This window comes from Rhamphochromis longiceps, linkage group LG16, assembly GCF_057381845.1.
Source record: "Rhamphochromis longiceps isolate RC_006_pf linkage group LG16, R_longiceps_female_GT1.1, whole genome shotgun sequence".
Taxonomy (NCBI): Eukaryota; Metazoa; Chordata; class Actinopteri; order Cichliformes; family Cichlidae; genus Rhamphochromis; species Rhamphochromis longiceps.
In genome coordinates, this window is record NC_140572.1 from 9302179 (window position 1) to 9318974 (window position 16796).

A 16796-nucleotide genomic window follows, 5' to 3' on the forward strand; every position below is an offset into this window, starting at 1 on the left:
CGGTTGCTACGCCACCATCCAATGTACGTCCAGCCCCTCAACATCGCCGGCCACCTTCCAGGCCACTGGCTGGGTGTCACCGCCGTCGTGGGCGGCCTCCGGTCCAGCTCTGTTGTCGCCGCCACTGCCTTCCGCACGGCCGGCCTCCGGACCAGCTCTGTCGTCGCCGCCGCTGCCTTCCGCGCGGCCGGCCTCTGGACCTCCATCGTCTGCGTCGCCGCTGCCACTGCCTTTCACGTGGCCGGCCCCCTGAGTACCCTGTGTTTGACTTTTGTGCTGTCGGCCTCCGGGTCGGCTTCCTGAACTTTTTGATTAGTGGACTCATGATTGACCCAGTGGGATTTGTTTTGAGTTATTCCTGTATCTCTGTTCTTGGGCTCCTTGTGTTTTGTTTTGTTTCTCTCATCCAAGAAGCTTCTTCAGTTCTAAGGTCAAATGGTGGGGAGTCCCAGATATAAACCTAGTGGGAGTATCCCCCTACAGAGGGACAAAAGGACCCCCTGATGATCCTCTAATCGCCTGAGCCAAGGTGTGAAACTGGGTGTGGGTCCCAATCAGTCAGAGTTTCGGGTGAGTTCATTGTGAAACCTGGCCCCACCTTATCATGTGAAGGTGACCTTAGAACTGAAGAAGCTTCTTGGATGAGAGGTGAAACGTCTTCAAGTAACTTAAAGAAGTCAAGACACTTTTCTTTGCAAGCTCCTTTGACTACGATGACCTGGATGACTGAGAACCTTCACAGACATTTCTTGTTTCCCATTTTATTGTGAAAGGTTTTGCCTCATCTCAGTGTGTCTAGCTTTGCTCCCCATGTATTATTAGCACGAACCCTCCCAGCTGTGTCTCCCTCCTGTTTTCCATTCCCTGATTACTCCCCTGTGTATATAAGCCCTGTGTTTTCCTGTGTTCCCTGTCGCATCGTACCCTCAACTAGCTGTGTGTTCTGCTTCCGTGTTTCTAGTATTTCTAGTGTTTAGTCATCTGCTCCAGTTTAGTATTTCTTTTCCAGTGTTTCCGTCCTCAGTTCCTCTGTTCAGACTTTTGTTGGTCTTTTGGTGAGTTTAGTTAGTACAAGGTTTTTCCCAGCAATAAAGCTGCGCTTTAATTTTCACTTCCGTGTCTGAGTCCTGCATTTTGGGTCCACCACTCCTGCTTGCCTGCCTGCCACACAACCAATCATGACAACTGGTTAGATTTCCTGAAGTCGTTTACATGTTAGTGGAGAACTTAATGAGTCCCACAGAGGATGGAAGGTTTTCTGATAAAACAAAGCCACATAGTCACTTACCTTCTTAGTTTAATGTTAGAAATATATTACTCCAACACTTGTCTTTTCATTTGTTATTCATGAATACAGTTTATGTAATCTAGTTCCATGGTCAATAACATTTTTGTTCATTCAATGGATGTTGAATTAAATGTAACATTGTTAACTCTTGGTGGGTTTGCAGAATTGCACAAATACAGGTATCTCTATTTTGTGGTTATATTCACACTTTATATTCTGATACTCTGCTTTAATTCGACTATAGTGTGCCTTATTTGGACTTGCAAAAACCTTCACGAGCCAATGTACATTTTTATTGCAGCTTTGTTAATCAACTCTGTTCTTTACAGCATGATTATCTATCCGAAGCTTTTATCTGATGTTTTGTCTGAAAAACAGATTATATCGTATACGCTTTGTCTTTTCCAAGGATTTTTATATTACACCTCAGCTGGGTCAGAGTTTTTACTGTTGGCAGCAATGGCATATGACAGGTATGTGTCTATATGCAAACCCCTGCAATATCCAGTTATAATGAATAGAATAACTATATATGTCTCTCTAGTTTTAGCTTGGCTTATACCTGCTTTTGAGACAGCAGTGTCAGTTGTGTTGTATTCTGAAGTAAAACTCTGTAGCTTTACTCTGACAGGAATTTTTTGTAACAATTCAGGATACAAGCTTCAGTGTGTGACCTCAGTGGCAATATCTATATATGGTGTGGTCATGTTGATAAATATTGCCCTTCTACCTTTGCTTTTCATACTTTTTACATACATCAGGATTGTTAGAGTATCTTACCAAAGTTGCAGAGAAGTGAGGAAAAAAGCTGTAAAGACATGTTTACCCCACTTGCTGGTGTTAATCAACTTTTCCTGTTTTATTGTTTTTGATGTAATTATAGTTCGACTGGAATCTGATCTATCAAAAACTCTTCGCTTAATACTGACTTTTCAGTCAATTTTATTCCATCCTCTTTTAAATCCAATTATATATGGACTCAAAATGAATGAAATTTTTAAAAACCTCAAGATATTGTTTTGTCATGTTAAATAACACTGGTATTGCTGCCCTATTATCAAATGTATGAGATTTCATCGGCAATTGTAATGCAAGTTAGATAATGGATAATTATGCCATGGCATTTATATAAATGTTAATGCCTGCTATTCTAGCGATGACATAAGTGATGGTCATAAACTAAAGATAAACATTTTCTTAAACTGTTGCTGGTAAAATTTGATGTCTAAACAGCTTATTTGCCTGCATTTCACATTTTCCTTTTTTTTGGTTAGAGATTATTATTTACTATTGTTGGTTGTAAATGCTCAAAAACAGTTTATTAAAATAAATCAAATTCTACCAGTCTCTCAGTGATGCAGAACGCCCTCTTTAGTATTGTCACTGACATATCAATGTCAATGAAAGGGAGAAAAAAATTCTTTTTTTTTCAAATTCAAATTATGGTAGCACTTTCTATGCAATTACCGAAGTAATAACCACTTAATATCAAGCATCATATCCGCAAAGATGAACAGGCACATGCGCGGGGCACAGAAAAGAATTGGCAAGAATACCAGAAGCACAAAACACTATCTCCTGGTAGACCGTGTAGTCACCCCAGACTGCAAGGCCAGATTGGTTAATCTGTGCACCGCTTGGATTAATACAAGAAGGCCCATGACTCGATGCCCATATGCAGATCAACTGGATGCTAAGAGCCTTCATCAAGAACTCAAACTCAATGGGGATGTGGCGTACAACACTTGAGGCCAACTTCAAGCAATAATCAGCCATCTCCTCTACAAGATGACATCAAGCTGTAAATGGACTGATTCTTATATAGCACTTTTCTACTCCCTCGGAGTACTCAAAGCACCGTATACAACATGCCTCATTCACACCCACTCGTACAAGCTCTTCTAAACACAAGTGCAAACTAACCTACATTCACACTCCCAATAAACGCATCAGAGGGCAACTTGGGGTTAGTATCTTGCCCAAGGATATTTGACATGCAGACTGGGGAAGCCAAGGATCGAACCACCAACCTTCCAATCAGTAGCTGATCTGCTCTACCATCCGAACCACAGCCACCCCTTGTATTCCAAGAGTCATTGATTCACTAATCCACACCATCAGGATATACATTGGAATGTTGTTCAGACTAGAGAAGTGTAGTCGGATGGTTTACCCAGTATTTTTCTTGCTAATGTCCGTTCTCTGGCAAACAAAATGGATGAGATATGGCTCTCCATCACTAACAACAGACGGATTATGGACTCAAATGTCATGTTTTTCACCAAAACATGGTTGAACAACAGCTGCCCGGACAATGCTATCGAGTTAGCAGGACGCCACACACACCGAGCCGACAGGCTAGCAGATGACTCCGGCAAGACCAGAGGTGGAGGTTTGTGCATTTATATTAACAATGCTTGGTGCATGAACTCCACTACTACTGAGAGTCACTGCTCACCTAATGCGGAGTTTTTAATGGTCAAATGCAGACCTTATTATCTCCCCAGAGAACTCACTTCGATCATACTCACTGCCGTGTATATACCCCCCGACGCTAATGCTAGGTTGGCCATGAAAGAACTTTCTGCAGCCATTAACAAACACCAGAATAAACACCCCGAGGCTGCTTTTATTGTTGCTGGCGACTTCAACCACACCAACTTAAAGACAGTCCTCCCCAGATTCCACCAACATGTCTCCTGCCACACCAGAGGAGACAAGACTTTAGACCATGTGTATTCCAACCTGGCTGGAGCCTACAAAGCCACACCCCTCCCCCACATTGGACAATCGGACCATCTCTCCCTGTTCCTCACACCTAGGTATTCACCACTCATCCAACGTGTGAAACCTGCTGTGAGGACAATTAAAGTGTGGCCAGAGGGGACAGACGCAGTGCTCCAGGACAGATTTAAAAACACAGACTGGAATATGTTCACCCACACAGACCTGGACCAGTACGCCTCATCTGTACTGGATTACATCTCCAAAACCACAGACAGTGTCACCACCCAGAAACGGATTACCATGTACCCCAACCAGAAGCCTTGGATGAACCAGGATGTTCATCTCCTCCTGAAGGCCCGCAACACCGCCTTTAGGTCAGGAGATGCACACGCCTACAGCACAGCCAGGGCTAATCTAAAGAAGGGCATCAAAAAAGCCAAACACCATTACAAAAAGAAGGTAGAAGAACACTTCTCCAACTCCAACCCCCGACGCATGTGGCAAGGACTCCAGACCATCACAGACTACAGGACCACCAAACCCTCCCCCGCATCCTCTGATGTCTCCTTCCTCAACGAGCTCAACAACTTTTATGCTCGTTTTGAGCGAGGGAACCCCACAACCGCAACCAAAGCAGACATGACGCCAGACCACCAACCTCTGACTCTCTCCCCCACTGATGTAGGAGCGGTGCTGAGCAGGATCAATGTCCACAAGGCTGCAGGCCCTGATGGCATCCCCGGGCGTGTTCTCAGAGCGTGTTCTGGGGAGCTTGCAGGAGTGCTCACAGACATATTCAATCTGTCCTTGGCCCACGCTGTGGTACCGCCCTGCTTCAAATCCACCTCCATCGTCCCGATACCCAAAAACTCCAACCCATCTTGCCTCAATGATTACCGCCCAGTAGCACTCACCCCCATCATCACTAAGTGCTTAGAGCAGCTGGTCCTAGCACACTTCAAATCCTGTCTCCCCCCCCACCCTGGACCCCCACCAATTCGCATACCGCCAGAACAGGAGCACAGAGGATGCAGTCTCCATCGCACTGCACTCTCTCCTCTCACACCTGGACAACAACAACACCTACGCCAGAATGCTGTTTATAGACTTCAGTTCAGCATTCAATACAATCCACCCCTCACAACTCATCAGGAAACTGACAGACCTGGGCATCAGTTCCCTCATCTGCAAATGGTTACTGGACTTCCTGACCAACCGCCCCCAACATGTCCGGCTGGATAACCGATGCTCATCTACAATCACGATGAACACTGGTGTACCACAAGGCTGTGTGATGAGCCCTTTCCTCTACTCCCTCTTCACCCACGACTGCAGACCTGCTGATGGTTCCAACACCATCATTAAGTTTGCAGATGACACCACGGTGATTGGCCTCATCAGTGACAACGATGAGGCCGCCTACAGGGAGGAGGTGGATCGTCTGGCTGAGTGGTGCGACAGAAACAACCTGCTGCTTAACACCGAGAAGACCAAGGAGCTCATCGTGGACTACAGGAGGAATGCTGACCCACATCCACCATCCACATTAAGGGGACGGCTGTGGAGCGTGTGAGCAGCTTCAAGTTCCTGGGAGTCCACATCTCCGAGGATCTCACCTGGACGACCAACTGCTCCAAGCTGGTCAAGAAGGCTCACCAGCGCCTCTTCTTCTTGAGGACTCTGAGGAAGAACCACCTGTCCTCAGACATCCTGGTGAACTTTTTTTTTTTTTTTTTTTAAGTTAAAAAAAAAAAAAAAATCCTGGTGAACTTCTATCGTTGCACCATCGAGAGCATCCTGACCAACTGTATAACAGTCTGGTATGGGAACTGCTCTGCCTCGGACCGGAAGGCGTTGCAGAGGGTCGTGAAAACTGCCCAGCGCATCGCCGGAGCACCACTTCCTGCCATAAAAGACATCTACAGGAAGCGGTGTCTGAAAAGGGCTGGGAAAATCATCAAAGACCCCAGTCACCCATCACATGGACTCTTCACCCTCCTGCCCTCTGGGAGGCGCCACAGGAGCCTCCGGACTAAGACCACCAGGTACCGGAACAGCTTCTTCTCCACAGCTGTCAGACTCCTGAACTCTGCTTCCTGACATCTGACCCACGTTAAACTCATGGACTGAACATACACACACCCACAATGGACAACTGTACCCTCAAACACACAATAATAACATGGACTGAACCACCACTCACAACCACTAGCACTTTATATAGCCTCTGTAGAAACTATCTACACCCTCACTGTCACGGTCCTGGGTCGGGTCGACCCAGCATTTTGAGTTTCTTATGTTTTGGTTTATTTTTGCATTATGGATTGGTTATTCTCTGGTGATACTGTTTTGATTACAATTATATTCTGATTCTTTAGTTATCTGATGATGATGTTGATGACGATGATGATTATGTCTGGTTTAGGTTTTGTTATCTTGCCCTTATGTTTGGTTTAGGTTGCCTGTGCTTGGTCTTCTCTGCCCGTATGTCCCTCTGTTTGTCCATGACGTCATTATGCCTGTTTACGAGTCTGTCTCTGTCTGGCGTGTGCTTCCTGTCTTATTTTGTAGGTCTGTGTCCTTTGTCAGTGCGTTCAGCTTTGTGCTCTCCCTGTCTCGTCAGTGTAATCAACGTCAGCCGTGTCTCCCAGCTGTTTCCTCTTTGCTCCGTTCACCTCTTGTATTTAGTGTCTGTGTCTTCCCCTACTCGGTGTCGCATCGTTAACGTCTGTTCACCCTCACTTGCTGCGTGTTTAGGATTTCCAGTCCTCCTGCATCTCTGTTTAGAGTTTTGTTTGCTTTTGTGAGTTTTATTTTATCTTGATGTTCTGCTCCAGCAATAAAGCTGCATTTTCTGTCTAAACCTCGTGTCCTGAGAATCCTGCATTTTGGGTCCACCACTCCTGCCTGCCTGCCACACAGCCGACCATGACAGAACGATGCGACCATTTCCTGGACCCAGCGGATTCATCCCGGGAACATGACCTCTCCCGCATCCACCGCCTGATCGAGCGGGTCTCCCACACTAAGGACGCTAAGACTATGGCAGTTGGGATTAACGCTATAGAAGCGATCCTGGAGGGGAATCCTCATTTGCGCACACTAAAGGGATTTATGGGCTTCATAGACCAGCTGCATGAAGCCCAGGAGGTGCTACAGGCTCGGGAGCTTGCAGCCTTTGTCCGCGCCCAGTATTCTTTGCCGAAGCCGTCGCATCGGCAGCAGCCGCAACACAAGGAGCTCTCCGCGGAGTCGGCCGCCGTACAGCAGCAATTGCAACAGGGGAAAGGCGTTTCCGCACCGCGGCCACAGAGCTCCACTTCTTGCCGCTCAGGGCTTAATTCACCTGCCTCCTGCTTGGCGGCGATGTGGTCGCAGGACGAGGACGAGGACGTCTTTTCTCCATCGTCACCAGTTTCTCCTGTCGCCTCAGCCCCTGCCGCCAGGAGGAAGCGGCGCCACCGCCGTCATTCCTCACTACAACCGGAGCCCAATCACTCGTCAAAACAGCAGGCAATGGTGAGTGATGTTGACTGTACCCCTATTGCTTCACCTGCAAATAGTAATGGGAACTGTTTTCTTCTCACGGCTAAGAGTAGTGAGGTGAAGGCGGTTTGTTCCATGGACGTTCACCCCGGCCCAGTAGAAAGAAAAGACTCCCTGACTCATTATGTTGATGCTTTTTCCACTGCAGAATCAGAATGTATGGGCAAAACTCTGATTGTGCACCCTCTGTTGGAGCCTGCTAAGAACTTTTCTGTCGATACAGAGTTAACCCCGGACAGTTTGAATTCAGTTTTGACATTTACTGCTGAATCTATGAATGGCGCTGTGGGTTCGCAACCCAAGAATGGGGAGGGGGACTTAACGGGCTGTTTCTGCCCTGTTCTCTTAGAGCAGAGAAGCCTAAGCAGAACTGTTTCTTCTGAACTCGTTCAGCTAGTTAAACCGAGCCCTAGAGGCTCAGGGGAGCCTATACCACCCCCTGCATCACGCTCACTACAAACACCTCCTCAACCGTTAGCCCGTTCAGCAGCCCAGCTAGCTGTTCAGCTGCCCTCAGCTCAGTCAGCTGCCCAGTTAGCCACTCCGTTACCCGCAGCTCAATCATCTGCTCCTTCACTAGTTTCATTCTCCCCACAACGGTCACTTCAGTCTTTCTCAACCCAGTCTCCTGCTGAGCAGCCATCTTTTCTCACTCGTATTAAGCAGGAAAACATGCTCAACAGGACTGTTTTCGTTCCTCGAAAGCTGGCCCGATTAGAGACATTTACTACCTCCAGGGCCTCCCCAGAGTCCGAGTTTCAACCCGCAGTTGACTCTGGACCCCTGGGGGCTAAGGAGTCAGCCGATGACTGCACCCAACTGTTGCCTCCTGAGCCTAACCTATGTGTTGCTCAGCCCCAGTCAGCATCAACGCTGCCAGAGGCCCGTGTGCCTGCTGGTCCTGTTCTGTCCCTGCCAGAGGCCCGTGTGCCTGCTGGTTCTGTTGCGTTCCTGCCAGAGGCCCGTGTGCCTGCTGGTTCTGTTCTGTGTGTGCCAGGGGCTCCAGTGCCCACTGGGTCTGAGACTGTTTTTGCTGGGGGGCCCGAGGAGCCCGTCCAGCCTTCTGCCTCGTCAGCTGGGGGGCCCGAGGAGCCCGTCCAGCCATCAGCTGCAGTCTCATCACCAGCTGCAGTCTCATCACCAGCTGCAGTCTCATCACCCTCGCCTGCTGCGGCCTCAGAGTCTTCGGCCTCGCCTGGTCCGGTTTCAGCGTCTGCTTTGGCTTCATCCTCGTCGCCTGGTCCAGCGTCTGCTTTGGCTTCATCCGGTCCAGCCTCTGCATCCTCATCATCCTCGTCTGGTCCAGCCTCTGCATCCTCATCATCCTCGTCTGGTCCAGCCTCTGCATCCTCATCATCCTCGTCTGGTCCAGCCTCTGCATCCTCATCATCCTCGTCTGGTCCAGCCTCCGCATCCTCATCATCCTCGTCTGGTCCAGCCTCCGCATCCTCATCATCCCCGTCTGGTCCAGCCTCCGCTTCCGCCTCGTCTGGTCCAGCCTCCGCTTCGCCTGGGGCTGCAGGGGCCACGCAGCCTTCAGGTCCCCTACTACCGCCTCCACATCGTCGGTCATCTGCCAGCCGACCATGACACTCACTTATCTTAACTGCACTACTGTATAGCTCTGTGTAAATAATCATTCTGTACATTCGATAATCTTTAATCCTACAACTTTTTACAACTTGCATAGTTCCCATTTCTGTATATCTCAGATTCTGTAAAGTTATTTATTTCATATTCTGTATAGTTTTTCATATTTATATCCTGTTCATAGCCTGTACATAGCTTGTACTCACTACAGCCTGTACATACTTATAGTTATAGAATATTCACAACATACTTCATACCGTGTACATTATAACATACCATAATAGACCCATTTCTGTAATATACTCACATATCTATATTATTGCTAATATATATTGTAATATATCTATATCACTAAAGCACTTCTGGATGGATGCAAACTGCATTTCGTTGCCCTGTACCTGTGCATGTGCAATGACAATAAAGTTGAATTCTATTCTATTCTATTCTATTCTAACAAAGGGAGGGAAGGTAGCCAGAAGCAAGGGAATCGCACTATTAGAAGGCAACATTGCAAACATTGAGGAGAGCTAAAAGTAACTGCCAAATCCCACAGGCAAATGCGAACCATGAAGAGCCCGCTAGGAAAGCTGCAGCCAACAAGTATCTACAGAGGGTCAGGCAAGTTCTGAGGAGTCATCTGACAGTTAAGAACAAGATCTATCAACACCTACACCGTGATCAGATACCCTGCTGAGATAAGAAGCTGGCCAAAGGAGACGATAGAAGCCACTAACATCAAGACGAGGAAGCTCCTTACCATGCATGGAGGGTTTCACCCCAAGTCCAGCACCCTGAGGCTGTATGCTAAGCGGAAGGAAGGAGGCAGAGACTAGTGAGTTTCAGTACTACAGTCCAGGATGAGACAACAAACATCCACAAATACATCAGAAAGATGGCCATGACAAATCACCTTCTCAGGGAATACTTCAGGTGGCAGAAACCCAAGAAAGAGGAGGAAGAAGAACCATCATGGAAGGATAGGCCCCTCTACAGTATGTACCACCGGCAGATAGAGGAAGTGGGTGACATCCAAAAATCCTACCAGTTGCTGGACAAAGCTAGAATGAGAGACAGCAAAGAGGCATGAATCATGGCATCACAGGAACAAGCTCTGTGCACAAGATTGATAGAGGCTTGGGTCTATCACACCAGGCAAGACCCCATGTGCAGGCTGTGTAAAGATGCCCTGAAACAATCCAGCACATAACAGCAGGGTGTAAGAGGCTGGCAGGCAGGGCATACATGGAGCGCAATAACCAAGTGGCCAGCATAGTATACAGCTACACAGCAAAATCTCCAGTGTTAAATTAACACTAGAGAGTGTCTATATGGGTCCACACTTCTGAGTGTTAAATACAACACTGTTGAGTGTTAAATTAACACTTTTGACAGTGTTATATATTTAAAAGTAACCTAGTCAGTTTTGAAGATTAACAATGGCTAACACTGAGCAGTGCTGATTTTCTAACACTGGAAAATAACTCAAAATGTTAGAAATATTCCAGTGTTAGAAAATCAGCACTGCTCAGTGTTAGCCATTGTTAACCCTTTAGAACCGAGCAGAGCGGCCCCGCTCCGATTTGCCTAACTATTTTTAAATCCCAGTAGAACTGCAACCACGTAAGCTAGCGCAATAAATTTTTTTGCATATGAAACTGGAGAAGTTGTACTTACATATTACACATGCAGATTTTCCCAGAGAGATGTTTCCTTCCTCTAATATGTTTGCAGAAATCATGTAAAAAGCGAACAAATAAAAAAAACCATAATCCTCAACCAGACTCTTTATCGATCTGATCAGCTGTTCACATCACTTCCTACTTTGATTATGTCTCGTCACGTTGTCACCATGACCTATCACGTGGACCTGTACAACAACAACAGGAAGTGACGTCATTTTCCCTGGGAAATTTAGTTTTTTCTCTCGCTCGTGTATATTGTCGCTTTTTCTAGAAACATACACTCGTACAAAACACAGAACACACTTTTTACACACTCAAACACATCCACCCATTACATTATTATGCAGCAACAATCCAGACACACCAAATACTTCACATTGCGCGAAGCTTTGGATCTGATTACCGCCCCTCCTGAATACGGAGCTTCTGGCCATTTGTCGGATCCTGATTCTGCCGACAGTAAGTAAGTAAGTAAGTAAGTAAGTAAACTTTATTTATTAAGCGCTTTTCGCAGACAGGCAATCACAAAGCGCTGTACACAAATATTAAAATATTAAAATAAACAATAAAATCAATAGACATTATATACAATGTAAAAGATCAAATGTAAATAATGTAAAACAAATAAAATAAAATATGTAGATCAACAAAAGGCTTGTTTGAACAGAAGAGGATGAGGCCGACTTCGTTGAAGGGATTGACCCTTGCCAAGACAAGTATGTATATTGTTTGAAATAAAATAATGTTTTTTATGGAAGAGAAACGTAGGAAAAATTACGTTTGCAGTGCAAAAGAGGAATTTCGCACCGCGACACAATTTTGCCCAAATTACGCACCATTATATAACTCTCGTGCTATACAAATTGAACAGATGGTATAATTTCTTTTGTGTATAGTGTTGATAATGTTGAAGAGGAGGGAACTGAAGTCTCCTGCTCAACTGAAGCAGCCCCTACTCTGGAGGGAAGCAGAGGGAGGGGAAGGAGTCGGATGACTTGTCCTCCGGCAAAAACAGGCAAGCGCTCCAGGTCACTTTCCGGTGATGCAGCTGCCTGGATGAGTGAAAAGGACCCTGACAGCTTGCCTCATTCTCTACCGAATTTCTGTCCAAAACGAAAGCCAGGTGTGCAGCTGCCATTTTCAGAATGTGTGGACCGTCCATCGCCATCTGTGTCACGGCTGCCGAGGCGAGCCGTGTGGAATAAATGAGGATCCAAGCGCAGGCAGTCGTAGAGGAGTGAAGGTGATTTATTGAACACAAAAGAATGTGGACAAACAGCAAACGGGGCTCGAACTAAACTAAACTGGGAAACAACTAAACTACAGAGCACAAACCTGAATGAAAACAAGCAGAGGAGGATGACGATGAACAGCAGGGAGAAGACACGGTGGATACACAGACTGACACTGAGTAATACAGACGAACCGGCAACAGGCAGGAGAACACACAGGGCTTAAATACACACACCAGTAATCAGGGGATGAGAGACAGGAGGGCAACACAGCTGGGAGGAATCTGGGCTGACGGGACAGGGGAAACGTAAACTGATCACACTCACATACGACACGGACCTTCACAATAAAACAGGAAACTCAGATACATGGAACCAGACAAGACATTGAACTAAACAGACAGATTCACAAACAGATGGGGAGACACCATAGACAGACAGGTACAGACGCAGACTTAGAGGCAGATCGAAAATAACACAGAACTTAAACAATCATCATCTAGAAAATGATAACAAACTAAAAGCGCTGGGTCACCGACCCAGGACCATGACAGTACCCCCCCCCCCCCTCAAGGGCTGGCACCAGACAGCCCAGCAGAAACGAAAAAACGGACCAAAACAAAACAGAAAACAACCCGACCAGGGCGGGCGGAGGGGGCCCAGGACGGAGGGACAGAGTCCAAAAAAGGCCCAGATGGTCAAGTTCAGGAGGCCGACCATGCGAATGGCAACGGGGCAGGTCCGGATGCCGGCCGCGCAGTAGGCAGTGGCGTGGAAACAGTTCTGGGGGCCAACCGTGCGGACGGCAACGGTGGCGTGGAAACAGTTCTGGGGGCCGACCGTGCGGACGGCAACGGCGGCGTGGAAACAAGTCCGGGGGCCGACCGTGCGGACGGCAACGGCGGCGTGGAAACAAGTCCGGGGGCCGACCGTGCGGACGGCAACGGCGGCGTGGAAACAAGTCCGGAGGCCGGCCGTGCGGAAGGCAGTGGCGGCGTCCAGGAGGGCGTCCACGGTGGCGGAGATGCCCAACAAGCGGCCTGGCAGATGACCGACGATGTGGAGGTGGTAGTAGGGGACCTGAAGGCTGCGTGGCCCCTGCAGCCCCAGGCGAGGCGGAAGCTGAGGCTGGACCAGGCGAGGCGGAAGCTGAGGCTGAAGAGGAGGCCACTGCAGGTGATGCTGGAGCCGGACCAGACGAGGAGGATGAAGACGAGGATGCTGGAGCCGGACCAGACGAGGCGGATGAAGACGAGGATGCTGGAGCCGGACCAGACGAGGCGGATGAAGACGAGGATGCTGGAGCCGGACCAGACGGCGGTGATGAGACTGCAGGCGGTGATGAGACTGCAGCTGGTGATGAGACTGCAGCTGGTGATGAGACTGCAGCTGATGGCTGGACGGGCTCCTCGGGCCCTCCGGCTGACGAGGCAGGGCGCTGGACGGGCTCCTCGGGCCCTCCGGCTGACGAGGCAGAAGGCCGGACGGGCTCCTCGGGCCCCCCGGCTGACGAGGCAGGACGCTGGACGGGCTCCTCGGGCCCCCCAGCTGACGAGGCAGAAGGCTGGACGGGCTCCTCCGGCCCCCCAGCAAAAACAGTCACAGAACCAGTGGGCACTGGAGCCCCTGGCACACACAGAACAGAACCAGCAGGTGTGGAGACCTCTGGCAGGAACGCAACAGAACCAGCAGGCACACGGGCCTCTGGCAGGAACGCAAAAGGACCAGCAGGCACACGGGCCTCTGGCAGGAACGCAAAAGGACCAGCAGGCACACGGGCCTCTGGCAAACACATAGCGGCCTGCAGCTGCGCAGAGCATTGACCCTGCTCAGGCAGCGACAGCCGGGTGCAGTCCTCAGCTGGCTTCTTAAACTCCAGGGGTCCAGAGTCTGATGGGGGCTGAAACCCAGCCTCTGGGGAGGCCCTGGAGTGCATCTCAGTCTCAGAACTGGCCAGCCTTTGAGGAATGTTGACATTATCATTAGGTTTGACGCTCTGCTTAGAACAAACGGATGAAACCCAGTTCCTTTTAGATTGATTTGACTGGGCTTGTTGTACCGGAGTAGCAAGTGACACAGGGTGCAGGGCTAGTGGCTGCTGAACAGGAGGCTGAACTGAGGGTGACTGAAACAATGGTTGGGATGACGGCGGTGGTGGAATTGGAGACTGAGCTTGAGGCCGGGCGGCTAACTGAGCTTGAGGCCGGGCGGCTAACTGAGCTTGAGGCCGGGCGGCTAACTGAGCTTGAGGCCGGGCGGCTAACTGAGCTTGAGGCCAGGCGGCTAACTGAGCATCCGGTTGCAGTTCAAAAGAATAAACAGTCCTGGTATTATCAGAGCTGGTGTTAATTGTCTCTGGGATATATGCCACAGTTTTAGCAGACCCTGGGTTAGCTGACATGGGTTTAACAGGTTCAGAAGAACAACAGCCCTTTGCTTTCGCTGAAGTCTTAAAAATGCCAACCTGGGAGAGATCAGTTATCACGAAGGTAGGTAAGCTTTGTGAATTAGCTCCCACTGACACACCCCGAACAACCCCAGAAGAAAAAGTCTTACAGTTCAGATTGGAGCCGTTATCCTTTTTACTCACCACAGTCGGCCGCTCTGATATCCTGGGGTCCGACTGTGGCGAGGGGCGTCGACGGCGTGAGTGCCGTTTCCCATTTGAAGGCTGGACCGACGGGCCGGGCAGGACACTCTCCGTCGGGTCAGGGAGTGAAGCATGAGTTGCAGAGTGGGTGGTAGCAGGGGGGAGAAGATGAAGCTCGTTCAGAACGAAATTCTGTGTGAGCGGGTGAAGTGAGCTGAGCAACCAGGGGAGACCAGAAACTAAGCGCTGTAGCCGAACAGCTATGCCTTGGCGGAATTCTCTCCCCTCATGCTCGAGCCATAAGTTAATTAATCTGTCCACCGAGTAAATAATGTCCTCCCGGAGCTCCTCGGGCGGGTTGACTGCTGCTGGGTCCATAGTGGCCGGTTCGTACTGTCACGGGTGCCGAGGCGAGCCGTGTGGAATAAATGAGGATCCAAGCGCAGGCAGTCGTAGAGGAGTGAAGGTGATTTATTGAACACAAAAGAATGTGGACAAACAGCAAACGGGGCTCGAACTAAACTAAACTGGGAAACAACTAAACTACAGAGCACAAACCTGAATGAAAACGAGCAGAGGAGGATGACGATGAACAGCAGGGAGAAGACACGGTGGATACACAGACTGACACTGAGTAATACAGACGAACCGGCAACAGGCAGGAGAACACACAGGGCTTAAATACACACACCAGTAATCAGGGGATGAGAGACAGGAGGGCAACACAGCTGGGAGGAATCTGGGCTGACGGGACAGGGGAAACGTAAACTGATCACACTCACATACGACACGGACCTTCACAATAAAACAGGAAACTCAGATACATGGAACCAGACAAGACATTGAACTAAACAGACAGATTCACAAACAGATGGGGAGACACCATAGACAGACAGGTACAGACGCAGACTTAGAGGCAGATCGAAAATAACACAGAACTTAAACAATCATCATCTAGAAAATGATAACAAACTAAAAGCGCTGGGTCACCGACCCAGGACCATGACAATCTGAACTATTCAAGATATACTTTGACCATGCTGCTATAAGAACACTGTGTGTCAACACAAACAAAAATGCAGCTAAAAATATTGCTGCAGGCAAAAAATTCACATGGACTGATCTCACAGAGGCTGAACTGTACCATTACATTGGCATAACACTCTACATGGGGGTTCTAAAGCTGCCTAAAATGAGAGATTTTTGGCGCGTGAATTCGATTTTTCATGTGCAATATTCCTCTGAGGTCATGACCAGAGACCGGTTCCTCACCATCACTTGGAATATTCATATGAGTGACCCTGCGGAAGACACTCTCAATGACAGAAAAAAAGGAACTACAGATTATGACTGCCTGCACAGACTACGTCCCCTGTATGACAGTTTACGTGTATCCTGCAAAGCTGTATACCACCCACAGCAAAACCTCTCTGTGGATGAGCGCATGGTTTCCACTAAAGCCAGAGTTGCCCTGAAGCAATACATAAAAAGCAAGCCAACAAAGTGGGGGATAAAACTTTTTGTGCTATCTGACAACACAGGCTACACAGTGGATTTTAACATTTATACAGGGAGGTCAACTCTGGTAACTGGGAAGGGGCTGTCATTTGATGCTGTGATGGCACTTATAAACAAAAACTACCTGGGAACAGGATATCACATTTATTGTGATAACTTTTATACAAGCCCAGCACTTTTTCACCACCTTCATGATCTGGGGTTTGGAGCATGTGGGACATTTCGGGACAGTAGAGTTGGAGTCCCAAAAACCAAACTTAACGCCCTGACAAAAAAATCTCCACGAGGGACAATCAGGTGGATCAGAGAGGGCCCTCTCATTTTTATTAAGTGGATGGACACAAGGGAGGTGAGTGTGTGCTCAACTCTGCACAGTGCCTTCTCAGGAGACACCGTGAAAAGGATGTGCAAGGCTGAAGGACAACACAGAGCAATTGAGGTGCCAGTGCCATCAGCTGTAAAGGACTACAACCGCTTTATGGGAGGAGTTGATCTGTCAGACCAGCTGATTGGCTCCTATTCTTCATGGAGAAAGAGCAGGAAGTGGTATGTGACAGCGCTGCACCACTTTATAGACATTGCTGTCACAAACAGCTACTTGGTCAGCAAGGAGCTCTGTGGCA

The 16796-nt window shown here is 48.5% G+C and overlaps 1 protein-coding gene and 1 long non-coding RNA gene across 2 annotated transcripts in view; one reads left to right on the forward strand and one right to left on the reverse strand.

Annotated features, from left to right (window-relative positions):
- The window catches only part of LOC146650575 (uncharacterized), a 203910-nt gene that overhangs the window by 151232 nt on the left and 35882 nt on the right, over positions 1 to 16796 (reverse strand). The gene's annotated exons all lie outside the window — the stretch shown is intronic.
- On the forward strand, positions 1394 to 2323 carry LOC146650586 (olfactory receptor 6N2-like). Its single transcript, XM_085384649.1, has one exon. The coding sequence runs from the start codon at positions 1403 to 1405 to the stop codon at positions 2321 to 2323; it is 921 nt and encodes a 306-aa protein (XP_085240775.1). The 5' UTR covers positions 1394 to 1402.

Bases quoted from the DNA above. Each gene is read 5' to 3' on its own strand.
- LOC146650586 (XM_085384649.1), top strand. From the start codon at position 1,403: ATGGATGTTGAATTAAATGTAACATTGTTAACTCTTGGTGGGTTTGCA.